The sequence below is a fragment of the Geotrypetes seraphini genome, chromosome 7 (assembly GCF_902459505.1).
Source record: "Geotrypetes seraphini chromosome 7, aGeoSer1.1, whole genome shotgun sequence".
Lineage (NCBI taxonomy): Eukaryota > Metazoa > Chordata > Amphibia > Gymnophiona > Dermophiidae > Geotrypetes > Geotrypetes seraphini.
In genome coordinates this window covers 6,715,945-6,734,373 of record NC_047090.1, presented here as the reverse complement: position 1 = coordinate 6,734,373, position 18,429 = coordinate 6,715,945, and the positions used below count along the sequence as shown (strand labels likewise).

General features: G+C 43.7%; 1 protein-coding gene across 1 annotated transcript in view; it reads right to left on the bottom strand.

The window, feature by feature from the left end:
• Positions 1 to 18,429, bottom strand: part of VWF (von Willebrand factor) — a 221,916-nt gene that overhangs the window by 158,047 nt on the left and 45,440 nt on the right. The window contains exons 12-17 of the mRNA XM_033953476.1: positions 17,269 to 17,407; positions 12,064 to 12,164; positions 10,590 to 10,785; positions 8,159 to 8,374; positions 5,166 to 5,406; positions 1,274 to 1,365 (exon numbers count right to left, since the gene is read on the bottom strand). Coding sequence (XP_033809367.1) covers positions 1,274 to 1,365; positions 5,166 to 5,406; positions 8,159 to 8,374; positions 10,590 to 10,785; positions 12,064 to 12,164; positions 17,269 to 17,407 — 985 coding nt within the window. The remainder of the gene's footprint in view (positions 1 to 1,273; positions 1,366 to 5,165; positions 5,407 to 8,158; positions 8,375 to 10,589; positions 10,786 to 12,063; positions 12,165 to 17,268; positions 17,408 to 18,429) is intronic.

Genomic DNA, 18,429 nt, shown 5'->3' with positions numbered 1-18,429 from the left:
GTGTGGCAAAGAACTTTACAAATGCCCGTTTCCTCAGTGACTTTGAATGTTACCCTCCTTCTGTGCAAAGAATGACATTCATACAGAAATTGGAAGCAAAAAAATAGCCTCTTCTTAATCATCCTACAATGGGTGTTTAAGCTGCAGGCAGCGTTCGTCAATTTTATAAGACGAAGCCAAACAAGATGATCAACCCTTAATGAATATTCTTTCAAATGCAACAATCTGGATGGAAAACGTGAACATCAGTCTAGCTATCCAGTGGCGTGGTGAGGGTAGGAGGCACCTGGAGCAGTGGTGCCCCCCCCACACCCTCCTCTCTACCCCCTCACCACGGCCTACCTAGATACTCACTGGCTCCCAATACAAGCACAAATACTTTTCAAACTCTATTGCATTCTTTACAAAGCCCTAAATGGCAATGGACCAGTCTACTTAATCAATCGCCTAATTTGGAACAACTCATCCAGACCAAGGAGAACACAGACCCCCTTCACTCACCCCCCCCCCAAATAAAATGTATACCGCGAAAGAAAATGCATGACCGGCTACTTGTCACACAAGCAGCAAAACTAGACAACCACCTCACCGATTTGCTGACCTTAGCACCAAACTACAAAACCTTCAGAAGAGAAATCAAAACCATGTTATTTAAGAAATGCATCAAGACAAGCTCATGATATAACCGGTTACTTCAATCTATCTCCAGAGCCCAATCATTCCAACCAAATAGCTATCTTGTAATCTTCTGGACCTGACCAGAATCTCCTCCTATTGTAATCCGCCTAGAGCCACCAGCTATTGGCGGAGTAAAAGACACCAATGTAATGTAATGTACTCCTTCCGTACCCTCCTCCACCCCGCTCCTTCCGTACCTCCCATGCCAGACTTGCACCCTCTCTTCCCACCCCATACCTCTTTAAACCTTCGCCAGTGTGAGCGGCTTCTCTGCCTGCTGCTCGTGCCAGTATTGGCTTTCCCTCTGACATCACTTCTTGGCCCCTTGACCCGGAAGTGATGTCAGAGGGAGTTGGGCCAGCATGAGCAGCAGACCAGAGCAGTTGTTCGCACTGGTGAAGTTTTAAAGAGGAATGAGGGCAGGGAAAGGAGAGGTGTCAGATCCCCCCACCAAGAGGGCACCCCACCCTTACTTCGTCACCATAGCTATCCATATTGTATACAGTATAGAAAGCCTGGAAGAGCCCCATCTGGTGATTTTGCATGGCCGTAGTCACGGTGCTTGGTCCATATCCTCTTTGCGTCCAGAACTTACCTCTCGCAGATGGCTGGTTGAAGAAGGCGTCTGGAAAGTAGGCCCCTCTCACTTCATTGGCGCTGCAGTGCATCAGGCCATTCTCACAGTAGCTGAAAATGGGAAAGGGATGATGCTTTTGTTATTGGATTAACAAAGGCCCCTGGGAATGCCAATACATCGAGCACAGGGTAGGATAGTCTGTTACACAACAAATCGTTGACCGCTGAGCAATTTTCTGCAGTGTTTCCTCCAATGGCAGAAGCTTCATATTCCAGCCAAGCGAAACCAGGAAGGTCATGGGGAAAGGCATAATGAGCTCTGGCCATAGAATATGCTTGACTGGGGTAACTGAACCCCAAAAATGAATGAAGCTCTGCCTTTATATTAGGGGTGATGAATTTCCTACATAGTGGTGTAGTTAGAGGGGGTGGGGGTGGGCCGGTCCGCCCCCGGGTGCCATGCTGGGGGGGTTCCGGCACCCTTCATCCTCTCCGCCCCTCACCATACGCATTTCCTCCTTCCCTTCCCCTGTACCTCTAGTTGTTCACCGCTGAGCAACGGGGTTGCAAGGAGCACGTTCAAGATCTGGTCGCTTGTGGCGGTGAACAACTGGAGGGGTGGGAAAAGGGAAGAGGGGTGCGCGAGTGGCAGGGGGATCAGGGAAGGGGAGGGGTAGCCACCCCTCCGGGCACCTCTCACCCCTCGCTGCACCACTGGGTAGGCATGATCTTTAAATCCCTCTTAAGCAAAGGCCCTGCACCCAGGCGGTTCAAGATCACCAGCAGGGCATCACAGACCATCATATTTGCCACTTTCATTGCACAATGACAGTCGCTGGAGCTCCTAATGAGTGGGCGATGCTAGTTACGCCCAGAGAAACAGGTTTCTTCATCTTTATCTCTGTCATCAGCAACCTGTGTGGTTTAAAACTGATTGAGGCGATGCACAGACGTCCCTTCTTGTGGGTTTTCGATTTTGTTTTTCTATTTGGTGATAGATTGGGTATTAAATACTTTTTTTTTTTTTTAATAAGGTTTTGTGTTCTGGGTGGCAGGAGCTGCAATGTCAACAAAACTTCAAAAGCATCTTTCTGTTTAGAAAACAGAGCGCATGTCAGGCAATGAGGGAGGGAGAGGAGAGGTGAGAAGTGAGGGAGAACAGGAGTGGGGAAGGGGCACATGAGTCCAATTCTGTCAAAGAGGTGAAGAAAAAATCTGTTCTTGGGTGTGTGTTGCCTTTACAATAACAAGGAGAGGTACTCGCAGTTCTACTGGCCCATGACCTGCTCCCTTCCATATTTCAGGGCTGCGAGCAGTATCATTAAGTGACAGACTGGATTTGAATCATGAAATTAGGAGAGATTCGCATGTCATATGGGACGGCTTCACATGCCATCAGGTGTAGGGCTACTATATTTCAAAAAAGAAAAGCCCAGACACATAACCCTGCTCCATTCCGCCCCAGCAAGCCTCCTCTCTTCTACAACCAGCTCCGGCCACGTCTGGAGGGCCTGGAGTATGCGCGGATGTGTGTGATGTCATCCAGGCATGCTCAGAGGCCCTCTAAACGCATCTGGGTTTTCCTGGATTTCTGGTAACCCTAATCAGGTGGGATGAGCACTGAGGATCCCCAGCTCCTGGAATGGGGCATTTCAAACCATACTTCCTGTTCGCATCATAGAAAACCGGACCTTGACCCACTGCCTCAAACTAAATAAGAAAACGAAATTCCTTTGGCTAGGACCCTCGACTGGCCCATGCCAAGGATCACAGTAGACGACACAACCTATCCATTAGAACTACAATCTCGAATCTTAGGAGTAGAAACTGATAACCACCTATCCATGAAAAGCCACATAATCGATAATAAAACAATCTTTCCTTGGATGAGAAAGCTAAGATCTATCAGAAAATACTTCAAAAAAGAGGCTTTCCGAATTTTAGTGCAATCCCTTATTCTACCTCGACTAGACTACTGTAATGTAACATTAGTTCTTTCCTCTACAACATTGCTATCATGTCTACAACTAGTTCAAAATACAGCAGTAAGACTCATATATGGACTATGGAAATTGGAACATCTACAGCCCTAATAAATGAAACTACATTGGCTGCCCATAACCAAAGGATCAAGTTTAAATTAGGCATCTCTGCCTTTAAGATCTTGAGAGAGAATGCCCCTGACTACCTAGTAGAGTTGGCCACCCTACTCCAGGGTGCCTCCAACAGATATTCCACCAGAAATCTTTTCCACTTAAAATTCCCAGCATGCAACAATATAAAGTCTAACTTATCCATCCAATATCAATTAGCAAAATGCTGGAACCAACTACCACTTACACTACGATCTTGTGACTATTATCTCAGATTCAGAAAACTGTTAAAAGCATTTTTGTACCAAGACAGGGAGCCAACCTGGAAGTAACTGAAATGGTAATTGAAAAAGCACATTCCTAAACTGTCTAATGTTAACTCTAAGACACAACAAAGAACCAATAATGGCCTACTTGTACTTGTATCTATATAGTTAAAACTATGACCATCTGATCTACCTGTACATTCCCCCCTCCATAGTCACGAGTTTGGCACTCACGACTTCGATTATTTGTGGTTTTTACCCCCTCCTGGACCTTGCCACAAATTACTTTTTAAGGCCTCCACAAATTACTTAGGGCCGACTGACCCACCCCTGCCTCCCAGAATCCTCCACAACTTAGGGATGACTCTGACCCACTCCCACACCCCGTACCCCTCCACAACTTACTTTTTCCTGGTGATCTAGTGGTGAAGCAGGGAAGGAGCGATCGTCCTATGCTCCAGCTTCACTGTAGTCGCCTGAGACTACAGCAGGAACTCATGGCAGCCATTTTTGTTTGTGGCTCTGCATGGAGCAGGAATGTAGGAAGATCGCTCCTGCCCTGCTCCTTGAAAGAGGGAGGGAAGCAGGGGTGGGTCAGAGTCGACCCTAAAGTTATTTGCAAATTTTTCTTATTCGTGGAGGGAGGATTGTACTAGCAACTCTACTGAATGTCCATGTCAATCTGTCCATTGTAACTTCCTGGGTAACTGACCCAACCTCTTGAAATGTAATCCAACCTTGAACTGAATAGGTAAACGTGGAATAGAAAACCTGATTAACATAACATAACATATCAAAGGGATACAATTCATTATTATGTCTCTTGAGTGTGTAATGTTTTTCTGGAAGTCTCATCAGTCCAGAAGACTTGGAAATAATGCTATGCACACAGATACTTAAGCATCTCACTAACAGAATGAATTTTGTAAAACATGCCATGGAATGAAAATTTTAGTGAGCAGAGTTTTGTTTTTCTGACTCAGACGTGTAAGACCTCGTGCTGGAAACACATCAGGTTGGCACTGTCTCCTGCTTAAACCGCCAGCCTAAGGTGTTGACCCAGCTTTAGAAAATTTTTGTGGTTTACCAAAAAAGCATGTGCGGCTTATGATCTGAATCAAAGATGAATTGTCCTGCTGAAATACTTCAGCCATGCCAGAGGTCTGATAGCTTTCTAATTGCCTGCATCAGGGGTTGAATATTCTGTCCTTACAGAACGAGATGAGAATGCAACCAATAGCACTTGTAGTTTTGGATGTCAATGTCTTCTGTCTGAATTGTAGAGGGAAACCTTTATTATATGACCCCTGACGCAGGCAATAGCCAAAACATGGGCTGTATCAGGTCCATCAATAAATCATGCTTCTTCCTATTTAAGGCTCCGCCTTCTCATTTATTCCCATTATGTTATTTTCTCTGCTGCTTTGTTTGAATTGTTGGTTCCCTCTGGTTTTTGTTCAAACACTTTTAAAAAACCATCTATACAGAATCGTTTGGGATTACCATTACCTAGAAACTGCATCTTTCTTTAGCTTACATTTTCTATACGTACCACATAGTGTAATGATTTGAAAAGACATCGTCAGGTTGAAAGACTTCCCCATCATAATAGCAGGAGCACTGTGACTTTGGTACACACTCTCCTTGATCATTCATGTATAACCCACGAGGGCAATAACATCCTTCCATGCAGAATTCTTGGCAGTCTGCATCAGGGAAGGACAGGGAGCGACAGGATTGGTTGCATGGTGTTCCGCACTGCTGGTAAACCTGCCCTTCCGGGCAACTCATGGCTGTCAGGAAAGAATGCAAAAGGCAAATGAAATACCAGAGATCCAGAACTATATTCAAACGCAACTCCCCTAAAACATTTCCGCTATGCAGCCAGTAAACGGACACCTTGGGGGATCTTCTATAAACGGTGCCGAACCTTTGGCGCTGGTAGGTGCCCTACTGGAGCCTAAGTTAACTGAGAAATGGTAAAATTAAAACATTGAACCTAAAGGATAGACTGCATTGTACCAATTCCAGCTGTAGGACTAGAACCAGTCCAGATGCAGGGTCACACACTTCTGATTTCTTTCTTCTTATCTGCTATGTTTCTTATCAGCTGAGGAGTGAGTACAAGGGGCAAGTTTTCGGCAAATAATAGGCTTCACTTATACGGTCCCAAATCAATTCTATATAAATATAACAGTTCAAAAGTAGTAAAGCCATTAACTGCTGTTCAAATAATAATAATAATTTTATTTCTTATATACCGCTATACCAGTTCAAAGCGGTTGAGATACAAGGAAAACATTCAATCTGAAATACAATAACAGTTGGAAGAATGCATCAGTTAAATCTAAAATCTAAAAGTTATAACAGTGGCGTAATTAAAATGTGGACAGCTGTTGGGAATTGTCAGTGAGATAGGTGGAACATGCTTTCAGGTTTAGAACTTGTCAAACAGACGCGTCTTCAGTAATTTTCTAAAGTCAACGTAAGAAGTGGCCTCAAGTATGGGTTTTCCAAGCCATGTGTTCAATTTAGCTGCCTGGGATGATAACATTCTATCCAAAAACTTCTTGTATTGACATGATTTTCATGAATTTCATGATTGACATGAATTGTTAATGAGAAGTGCCATCTTCAAATTAAAGAATTTAAAGGCACTAATCTGAACTCGTGAAAAAATGCCACATTTAATTGTCAGCACCGCTCTTCATGCTATTGCTGAGGCTTCATCAGGGACTGAGATCTGAAGAATCTTCTTAAAACATTAGACTTGGCTACACTTTTTTTTAAACCCTAGAAAAAGAGCCTTCTGCTTTAACCTCTTTTGGACCACAGATGGCGCTCATATCATCCTAGACATCCATTCGCTCCATGGATTGATATCGGAAGATGTTACGAGCATTCAACGCAGATTTGGGATAAGGCATGCCAAACCCATTCCTCACCCCCATCTAAACTAGACCAGATTTTTTAAATATAGTTTTTTTTAATATAGTTTTAACGTTTCTTCTTTTTTTAATTTTAATTTTTTTCTTCATATAGAATATTTGCATGATTTATACTTTTATTCATGTGTTTTAATTGATATGCTTTTATAGATATGTATGTAAATTATCTTTTTTTAAAAAAATTTTTATGTTTTGTGTGACAACAATTTGTAGGCTCCTGAGGCAGACCGTTTGGGCTGAAACACAGGCGAGTCCAGCCATGGTACAAACAAAGCAGAGTTTTGAAATAAACGAGTCCACTTGCATCTTTGAAAAATCTCCACTGTTGGTTTATTTGCTCATATCATCCTAGACATCCATTCGCTTCTCCTTGGATTGATATCGGAAGATGTTACGAGCATTCAACGCAGATTTAGGATAAGACATGCTAAACCCATTCCTCAACTCCAACTAAACTAGACCAGATTTTTTTTTTTTTTAATATATATAGTGAGTTATATAAGATCTAATAGCAAGAAGTAAAAATGTTTCCCATTCAGGCTCTGGGAATACAGCAGCTCTCTAGGCTCCATTGTTTTATTAGGATTATTTTATTGTAGCGTGTTCCAAATTGTTGGTGAGACACAATAATCTAATATTGGAAAATAGATAAATTTATTTCATACTCCCAAAGCAGGCACAGGAAGGATTGGTCCAGGACAATTTATATCCCCATAGAATTAGAACAGAATGGTTTTTCTTATAACATAGAGCTTTTTGGACCCCTGTTCGATTACAGAAATTAGATAGTTCCAAGTCTAATAGATGTTGGCACTGTCATCTTGATTTAGGGACATTGGATCATCTATTGTTCTATTGCCTCTTGATACTTAAATTTTGGAGATCCATTTGGGATCAAGTGAAGGAAGTACTGGAAAATCCTGTGGCATTGACGTACGATACTATACTATTTGGTACGATATTGAGGGCCAAAAGTCAAATATCTTCCCATAATAATAAACTCCTCTTTATTATGACAAGGGTTGCCATTCAACTTATTTTGAGGCATTGGAAAAACTGCGATCGGTTAAATTACACTTTTTGGTGGGAATCTCTATGTCACATTTTAAAATGGAACGCATGATGGCCATACAACAGGGACATTATAGGAAATTTATGGATGTTTGAGAGCCATTAACAAAATTCTGTAAGTTGTGATTGGTGATTTGGCCCTTTGATCATACACGTCCAGGGTGGGTGGGGAAATACTTTTAATTTGAGTGCAATTGTTGGATATGTAAAAAGGGGGGATGATATATGTATTTGTCATAAAATATAATTTGATAGTTTTAAGCGCTGTTAAAGTATAAAATGCATGTATAATATGTTGCACTTATTTTTGGTTTTAAAATGAATAAAGATATTTAAAAAAAAAAAAAGAACAGAGGGGTAGATCTCCGAGGGGAAAAATCTCAGTAAAAGTTGGTTCTTTTCAGAAAGACATTTTAAGCAAATGCGTTGAGAATCAGGGAAGGAGAAGCATAAAAGTGGGGCTCAAGTTAATCTGACCCCCCCCCTCTAACTTATCCAGAACTTTCTCTGAGGACACATGACTTACAGCAGATGTCGGGGGTTCTCCAGCTGACCAGGATACCTTTCCTCACACACATCGTGGCATAGGTGGACACCGCGGAGCACAAGCACTCCTCACCATCCGCGCAAGAGCACACATCATAGTGGCAGTTCCTTAGGTATGGGGAAGGATTGACCTCTTGGTGGCACAGCTGAAATATAGGTGACATCACGACGGAGCATGCTTCCTCAGCATAGTGCGCTATGATGAGAAGACATATTTAAACAAGAACAATTACTAGTGTTTATTTAACAAGTTATATTCCGCATATTCTACACGGATTACAAATTATTCAGGTACACGAGCATTATTCCCTAATTGTCACGGCGGGCTCCCACTCTACTGTACCTGGGGATTAAGTGACTTGCCCAGGGTCACAAGGAACAGTGCGGGATTTGAACCCACAACCTCAGGGCGCCAAGGCTGTAGCTGTAACAGACAAAATTATCTAAAATTGGAGACGTAGGGAAAGGAGAAAAATGGGTCGGTTACGATAAAAACAAAAGAGCGGGAAAAGGGAAGGAGCAAAACATAGAAGGTAGGGCTAAAGCACCAGGCGTGTACGATTTCCGCCCCTTCCCTTCCCCTGTATCTCTAGCTGTTCACCGACGCGAGCAACGAGAACTTCAACGTGCTCCTCGCGACATCAGCGGGAGAGGCAACGCGGCCACGAAGAGTGCATTAAAGTCGTTGCTCACAGCGGTGAACAACTAGAGGTATGGGGAAGGGAAGGAGGTGCCTGGGGAGGGGATGAGTGGGAGGAGGTGGGGGAGGGAGAGGATGAGGGGTGCTGGTGCCCCCCAAAAACATGTTTCATGCAATTTGATGCATATGCAAAAAAAAGGGGTAACCATATCAATTATGCACGTTCCTTTACCAAGATAGACATCCCCCCCCCACCCCACACTTAGTCATACTCTACCCACCCAACCCACTCGGCGAAACGCTTCGCTGTCCAATATTTAGAGTAGGGGGTTTTGACTGTCTTCAGGACACACCCAGCCAGTCACGTTGTTTTCGGCATATCTACAATGACTATGCATGAGCAAAAGTTCAACGTGCTGCCTCTGTTGTATGCCAGTCCGTCTCCGGGATATTCGGAAAATCTTCCTAGCTGGGTGTGCCCTGAGGACTGGGTGTACCAACGTGTTTATGGTTTGGGAGGTTCTGAGTTGCTGTCTTGCCAGAACATTACATAACGTACTGTGTTCTGTGTGGTTGTGTTTCTACTTCGTAATCTCATCGTGGTGAAATCAGCCAATAGCAACAATGCCCCAAGTGTTTTATCGAGTGTTAGAAACATAGAAACATAGAAAGTGACGGCAGATAAGGGCCAAGGCCCATCAAGTCTGCCCACACCAATGACCCTCCCCTACCTCCCTTTGCGAAGAGATCCCACCTATCGATCCCATTTAGCTTTAAAATCAGGCACACTGCTGGCCTCAATCACCTGCATCGGAAGACCATTCCATCGATCCACCACCCTCTCGGTGAAGAAGTATTTCCTGGTGTCGCCATGCAATGTCCCTCCCCTGATTTTCCATGGATGCCCTTGTGTTGGCGTGGGTTCCTTGAAGAAGAAGATATCCTCCCCCACCTCGATACGGCGCGTGAGGTACTTGAATGTCTCTATCATGTCCCCCCTCTCCCTGCATTCCTCTAGGGAGTAGAGCTGCAATTTATTCAGCCGTTCCTCATACGGGAGATCCCTGAGCCCCGTGACCATCCGTGTGGCCATTCGCTGGACCGATTCAAGTCTCAGCACATCTTTGCGGTAATGTGGTCTCCAGAATTGTACACAGTATTCCAGAGTGTTCACCTCAACCCCTGAGAGCCCAGACAAGAACAGATGACTGTCTGCATCTTGTTTTATTTTCAGGCTGATACCGACATCCAGCGCTACCTGGGAGCACCAGTTAAATTGTAGCGCTCACGTTCCCTTTCAGGTTGCGCTACACACGGTGATTTCAGTGGACATGGTCAAAGATGCCTTCCTATTGGTTAATGGACGTGAGTGATGCCTGCTGCTAACAGGAAGTGTAACTGGAAGGGTGAGGAGTCCAGCTGTCCACCATCTGAGTGAATTTGGGAGCCTCAGATCAGGAATTATATGGGTCAGTTGTTGTCTACATCACTCAATCCTCTAATTATTTACCTTTGTCTCTAGAGCTGAATGTAGAGACTAAGATAAATAATTTGTGCATTAACTGAGGGATGTGGGCAGTGGTTAATGCTACAGCCTCAGCACCCTGAGGTTGTGGGTTCAAAACCCACGCTGCTCCTTGTGATCCTGGGCAAGTCACTTAATCTCCCCGTTGCCCCAGGTACATTAAATAGATTGTAAGCCCACCGGGCTCCCAAATAGTCTGTACATGAAGAAAGCCTCAAAAATGCGTCAAGACTGATTTATTTCTACCTCTTTTAGGGTTGAGATTACAAGGGTCGGAGTGCGCTCTCACTAAGTCAGCACAATCTCCATTTAACTTCCAAGAGTTCCCAAAGTCTTCCACTAGGGCTTCCACCAGGCCGGAGGGTGTACGAAAATCATCCCCTTGGTTGCCATTGTAGTTTCCACACAGGCCTGAGGTCAGGCCGGCATACGTGGGAGATACCTAGCAAGAGAGAAGTCATATAGTAACATATTATTTAAATTACTGTACTCGTGCATTTCAAACCCTCCCAGGGGATTGTTGATATTTTAAAGCTGGAGTTAAAATGTCACTGAACACATTTTGCTGTAGTGTTTGAAACTGCACTGCCATTTGAGAAATGCTAAAATAGATTTTATCAGCCAGTGAAAAAAGAGAGTAGAGAGAAGTGAGAGGCCAGGAGGAAAAAGTAGGGTTGCCAACTGGATCCAGTTTCACCCGACAGCATTGATCCAGTCTTGACTTTACTCCATTGCATTGCACACCAGGAAATTGTAGTTCTAATTTCTTCATTGCATTCCTTCAGAAAAGCAAGACTACAAGTTCCTGCATGCAGTGGGATAAATGCAGGACTGGAGCAATCCTGTCTGGTGAATCTGGATTCAGATATAACCTTAGGAGGAAGGTAGACAAGCAGGAGAGGCACGACAGTTTCTGAAAGAGACATAGAAACATGGACACGTGATGGCAGATCAAGGCCAAATGGCCCATCCAGTCTGCCCATCTCTTCATCTCTCTAAGAGATCCCACGTGCCTATCCCAGGTTTTCTTGAATTCAGACACAGTCTCTGTCTCCACCACATCTTCTGGGAGACTGTTCCACGCATCTACCACCCTATCTGTAACCACCAATTCATTAAGGTATTGTTAGTAGTTTTATCACTAAATTTAGGGATTTTTAAAAATTTCATGTAGTGTTATTGCATTTCATAGATCACCCAAGCTATTAACTAAAAACAAACAAACAAAAAAGCTCATCGAAAGAAACCTTTTGGTGCTTGGCTGAGAAGAGTAGCCAAGTCAGTCTGCACCCTAAAGCAAAAATTTGCATTCTCCCCTCCCCTATTGCAAATAAATAGATAGATATAGAAACTTTTTCTTTGATTGTCAAGGTTCTCAAATGTACCAGTGTACCTAAAAGATAAGTTAGCCCTCTGTACACCTTTGAGGCCTCTCTTGATGGGTATCATTTTCTGTACTCTCATCGAAAGAAAATCACACAACGTAATGAGAGCAGAAAAAGCCGATAACTCTAAAATGAATTTTATTTCCTTCAGAAGGAAGCAGGAAGGAGTTTATAATGTGCAATCACCCACCCTTTTTCATTGCCCAAAGAAGTGCCCGGAAAGCCTGCATCTAATTAGCCTAGAAAACACCTCACCTCACCTGTTTGTTTTATTTTAGCATTAGAAAAATTCAGAAAAATACTTTTGGCAGTTCCGGGCAGTGATAAAGACGTACTTTCAGCAGCAGTTTGCCACGTCCATCCCAGTCGATCTCCATTTCGTCTTTGTAGGTGAGATGGATTGCTGACATCACGGTGCGCTGGATACGGACAGCCCCTGGGAAGGAAGTGCAGGTGATTCAGAAACAGAATTCTCAGCCATTTTGTGTTGAGCAGAAAGAACGGACCAGAAAAAGCTTGGAATGAGGCTTGAAATCAAAGATTGAAGACCATTAAACAAGTGTCAGTGAGAATTAATAGTCAACTAACAAGTCATTCAAACTTTCTTCTTATTGGCCAACTCAACATAACTGTAACTAGATTGTAAAGCACATTCAATGTAGTGGAAGATAAAGACTATTTGACTTGTCATATTTTTCACCCCATATCTGCCATACTATATCAACCATTTTACGAATTCTCATGCTATGTCTATCACGCAGAGTTTGCCATCCCATGTCTACCGCACTAGGTTCTATAATGTTACATGTCATACTGTCATGCTATACTAGGTCAGCCAAGCTTGTAAAACTGTGTTTACCATGTCATGTAGGCCCATGTTTTGCCATGCTATGTTGGCCCATCTGGAACGCATTGCCAGAGGATTTGGTAAGAGCAGATAGCATAGCTGGTTTTAGGAAGGGTTTGGACAATTTCCTGGAGGAAAGTCCATAGTCTGTTATTGAGACAGACGTGGATGAAGCCACTGCTTGCCCTGGATCGGTGGAATGGAATGTTGCTAATCTTTGGGATTCTAGAATATTGTTACTCTTTGGGATCCAGAATCTTGCTATTCCTTGGGCTTCTGTATGGAATGTTGCTACTCCTTGGGTTTTGGCCAAGTACTAGGGACCTGGATTGGCCACTGTGAGAACGGGCAACTGGGCTTGATGGACCATTGGTCTGACCCAGTAAGGCTATTCTTTTGTTCTTATATCTCACCATACCATGTTTGTCGTATTATGTTGTACCATGTTTGTTAACTATGTTTTTGTCACTATAGGTGGGGTAGGGAAGCTTATTCAATGAATAATAAAGGATAAGGAGGTCAAATTGACTTATTATGACAATGCAATATAAGACTCCTAAAAATAATATTTCTAACAGATTATATCACGAAACTGTTGAAAATATAATTTTATCTAATTCACATACACTCAGAATTGTGCAATTCGGCCAAGAGCCTGAGCTCCTATAGTCGAACCCACCACCCAATCACTGTGTATGGAAACGTGAAAAAAAATTTTTTATGAATACAAGTGCTATTCAGAAGTTACAATTAATATATTCGATAGCAAAGGAGGGGTGTTCCCATTTAGCTTTTAAGGTTTTCAACAGGTCCCGACATGGACCATGTTCCGAGTTTCTTTTTCAAGGAACTCAAAAGTAAGACTTGAACAGCTCAAATGCCAAACTGGAGAAGGTGCAATTGGGTCAAATAATAATCTTCTATTCTGTTAATAAAAGGCACTTGTATTCACAAAAACTTTTTTTCACGTTTCCATACACAGTGATCGGGGTGGTGGGTTCGACTATAGGAGCTCAGGCTCTTGGCCGAATTGCACAATTCTGAGTGTATGTGAATTAGATAAAATTATAGTTTCAACAGTTTCGTGATATAATCTATTAGAAATATTATTTTTAGGAGTCTTATACTGCAATGTCTTGTTAACTATGTTTTGCCATCTTTGTCAGACAATGTCCTGCCATGCCATGTTTGCCGTCACTTTGTATATATATGCTTTATTAGATATGTAAACTTGTAACCCGTTCTGAGCTCTCCTGGGATATAAAACCAAAGAAATACATAATTTCTCACTCACAGTTTTCCTTCTACCAGCATGTTTGAATAGGAAACCAAGGAGCAGCAGCTCCCCGCTAGCATATTCTGGCAATTGTCCAACCCAAATGACACAAAATGATATCCATCAAGCAAGACACTGCTCTCAGCTCTCTCCATTTTATGGACACTATGTTGCATTAATTCATTCAAAAAGGACTAAATTACAACTCTGGAAGGGAAGCACAAGAACCGAGGCCATTAAGATGACAGTAAGGGTCCCTAAACCAATGGATCAAGATAGCAGGTCATGTGATCAGGCCATTTTCAACATCAAGTGTTGCCTATTAAGCTTATTTGCTGCCTTTATCAGGGCAGACATCTGGGAGAATTTAATTAAGGTCTACTAGAAGAGTTCTCCATGAACAGAGTACCGAGGAAATTGCAGAAAATTAATTTGAAGAGAGACTGCCAGGATTTTGATATATTTGTTTAGGGAAGTGTGTGCGGAGTGGTAGAGGAAATAGTACACAGAGCCTATCGTTTCTCAGAGGATCCCCCTGAAACTACATATAGAAACATGATGGCAGATAATGGCCATATGGCCCATCCACTCTGCCCATTCACAGTAACCATTATCTCATTCTCTCTCTCTCTGAGCGATCCCACGTGCCTATCCCAGGCACTCTTGAATTCAGACACAGTCTCTGTTTCCACCACCTCTTCTGGGAGACTTTTTCCACGTATCTACCACCCTGTCTGTATAAAAGTATTTCCTTAGATTACTCCGGAGCCTATCACCTCTTAACTTCATCCTATGCCCTCTCATTCCAGAGTTTCCTTTCAAATGAAAGAGACTCATGCGCATTTACGCCACGTAGGTATTTAAACATCTCTATCATATCTCACCTCTCCCACCTTTCCTCTAAAGTATACAGATTGAGATCTTTTAAGTCTGTCCCTGTACGCTTTATAATGAAGACCACACACCATTTTAGTAGCCTTCCTCTGGACCCTGTATTTAATGGCAAAGACAACTAACAGATGGATTGGCTGGTGATCGGCTGTGTCATGTGACATAGTTGGTCATTGCTGATATTCAATAGATAGAGTTGCCTAAAAGGATAGTCTATCTTTGGCCATTGACACTTAGACAGCTAGCCACTAAATATTGGTCTAGATGGCTACGTCATAGCTGGCCAGAAATTCAATGTCGGTCACCAGATATGATGCCAGCATTGAATTTCTGGGTTCACCACAGACTGCAGGAGATCAATGGTGGTGATCTCATGTGGTCTGAATATTGGAAGGATAGAATCCAGGGATAAGTCCTCTGCCTTAATTTTTTGCAGGTACTGTGTGCCATGGGTTTCGGAACGGGGGAGGCCACAGTGGTCATGGCCTTACCAAAGACTGGTCGGTTCCCACCCACTCATCCCCCTCATGGCACTGTACTTTAAAATTTTAAGGCATCCACCATGCACATCAACAAGCAGGCCTGCCCTGAAGATTTAAAAGTACAGCGCCAGGAGGAGGTGGGTGGGGGAGTTGGGAGCTGGTGAGAGGTGCCGCAGCATTCTGCTGGCTAGGGCAGAGCCTTTGAGCCCCTCCCACAAGCAAAACAGCGTTCTGATGCCTATGCTATGTGCCTATGGAATAATTTGCACTGGACCTGCAAAATGAAAACAAAAAAACCCAACCTAGCCCTAACTACTGCCAAACTAAATCTGGACTTCGTGTGCTGGAAAGTCCTGCATTAAGACATGTTAAAACCCAGATTCTAATACCTTTTAATAAAAGCTGCATGGTGGCTAAGTAAAGGAGATTAAAGTGCAGCATATGGCTCCCTTTCTGGGCTTCGTAACCGGAAATCCCATTAGCCATAAGTTTGTTTGCCACAGCAGATTTGAGCTGAACTGTCTGACGTCCACTCTGGCACAGGAAGAAGTGCTAGAAAATTTTTTAAACAGGGCGCATTTTAGCATCCAGTCAAATGTGCTGATACGCTGAGTCCAGTGGGGGCTCTTCGGTCCTAGACAGTGTCAGAGTGAGCTGGCTGACTTGCTTCACATGAGTATGTCAGCAACATTGCCGGCAGGACGACCGCAAAGAAAAAAAGGTTTGTTTCAGGTGACCCTAGGCAAGACATTTCATCCTCCACAGCCTCAGGTCCATTAGATAGATTGTGAGCCCACCGGGACAGGGAAAATGCTTGAAGTACCTGGATGGAAACTGCTTTGAGTATAACTACAAAAAAAAATGGTAGACAAGTCCCAACCCCTAAGCTAGACGCATTTTGTGGAATCTGCCAGTAAATTGACAGATGGACTAGAAACTCTGAATAAACCTGGAATGTGGATCCATGTAACTCTACACCTGGTAAACATTCGTACTTGAATGAAAAGGTATCTTCACATTACCGTACACACTTCTCCCTCAGTATTCGCGGGGGTTAGGTGCAGAGCCGGACCACGAAGTGTGAAAAATCACGAATAACTTCTCGGCCGGCTCTGACCTGCCCCCGCTTCCCTCCTGCATCCCCGGAACCTTACCTGGTGGTCTAGCGGTGAAGCGGGACAGGAGCGATCTTCCTATGTCTCGAGGTTACAACGGAAACTTCCGGCAGCCATTCTGATGACAGCTCTGCACGGGGCAGGAGCATAGGACGATCGTTCCTGCCCCGCTTCACCGCTAGATAACCAGGTAAGGTTCCGGGGAGGCTTGGACGGCTTAAAAATAGGCAAAAAATGAAGATATGTTGTTTGTAAAAAAAAAAAAAAAAATTGAGAATAACCGAATCCACGGATACTGAAACCGCGGATTCGGAGGGAGAAGTGTACACTCAAATATAAAATGGGATTTTTGGACCAAAAAATTGGCTCCCAAAAATGGGGGACCTGGTTTATATTTAGGCCAGCGCTCAGCCGCTGCCACCCCCCCCCCCAGACTTATTGTAGGCTTCCGCTGGGCTACAAGGCTCTGCACCCTGTCCCCCCTCCTTGCCCTGTCCATCGTACCTCCTCTGCCACTAGAATCCCTGGTGGTCCAGAGGTTCCTAACCTGGTCAGTCGCTGCTGTGAGTTCCGGCTTCAGCCGCTGAGCAGTATCGAGCAGAAGCATGCTTTGGCGCTGATGCTCGGCGCTAAGCGGCTTCATGAGTGGCTCCCGCAAATTCTTGTGAGACAGGGCGGGGGGAGGGCTGGGTACAGATCCTGGCAGGGCAGGGCACTTGACTATTAAGCCACCCGACTTATATTCGAGTCAAACATTTTTCCTTCCTTTGGGGGGGAAACATGGGAGTCTCGACTTATATTCGGATCGACACATTCAAATATATTCTGCATATTCCTTTTGTGTTGGTTTTATTTAGGAACCTTTAATTCTAAAGAGCATCCTTGATTTTCATCTTACACATTTCTGACGCTGGTAGTATCAAACCTACCTTGCATTAGAGGAAGCTGAATGTCTCGACCGTCCACAGAGATTCCTCCTCCATGCTTCAATTTAATAGTGACGGTTTGCCCATCCAGCACTCGCACCAAAGCTGAACGAACGCACACAGCATCGTGGTCATCTGCACACTGAACAAGATTCATGACAACATTTTATGTGGCTACAAAACCTCCAAATAACTGTGCCCCAGGGAACAACCACGTTTTGCATCTTTATCCTTCTGGGCTTGCTTCTTTGCTAATTGCAAAATAGATTCAAAGTGGCAGCATGGGGCACCACCGGCTTGGCGTTTCAGGCCATCGCCCTGCATGCCCACCACTTGGGTCAGCCCTGCCAGGGTGGGCTTGAACTTTCTAAAATGGGTGAGTTTGGAGAAACAATATTGAAAACTGTCAAAAGAAATAAATCAAACCAGGATTGTGAAATGGACTTCATACATTTGGCCTTCAATGTCTGCAGTCACATAGTTGAAGATTTAGCTGAGCAATCGCCTATGTACTCACATATCCACTAGGGCGGCGCTCCTCAACCCTCTCCTGGAGGCACACGTAGCCAATCAGCTTTTCAGTTTGCCACAAAGAAGATGCATGAGATCAATTGAAAATATCGGAGATTCACTGCATGCATATGTCTTCTGTGTATTCATTGTCATATCCTGAATACGCCGCTGGCTAGGTGTGCATCCAGGGAAGGGTAAAGGCGCACCGCATTAAAGATTGTCAAGATAGTTTGGAGTTTCTGTGAACCTCCTCTGACACAAGGGAAGTGAAGGGATGGATTATCTGTATCCTGGATCCAAGGTCAAACCGCCCCCCCCCCCCCCCAACACACACACACACACACATACATTATAGCTCTAGGAAAATCATTCCAAAAGAGAGTGTGGTCACAGATTTAAAAAAAATAAAAAAGACTAAAAACATTTTGATCTTCCTTTCAAAGCTCTACAGCTAGTTTCAAAAGTGATATCAGGGAACAGCTGCCAAACCAGTAAGGTTACCACCTATTTTTGGTTTAATGTGATATAATTAATTATAATAGTATGTCTGTGTGTGTGTGTGGAATAATTAATTATAATTGTGTGTGTGTGCATGTGTGTGTGTGTGTGTGGGGGGGTATAATTAATTATTATTGTGTGTGTGTGCGTTTG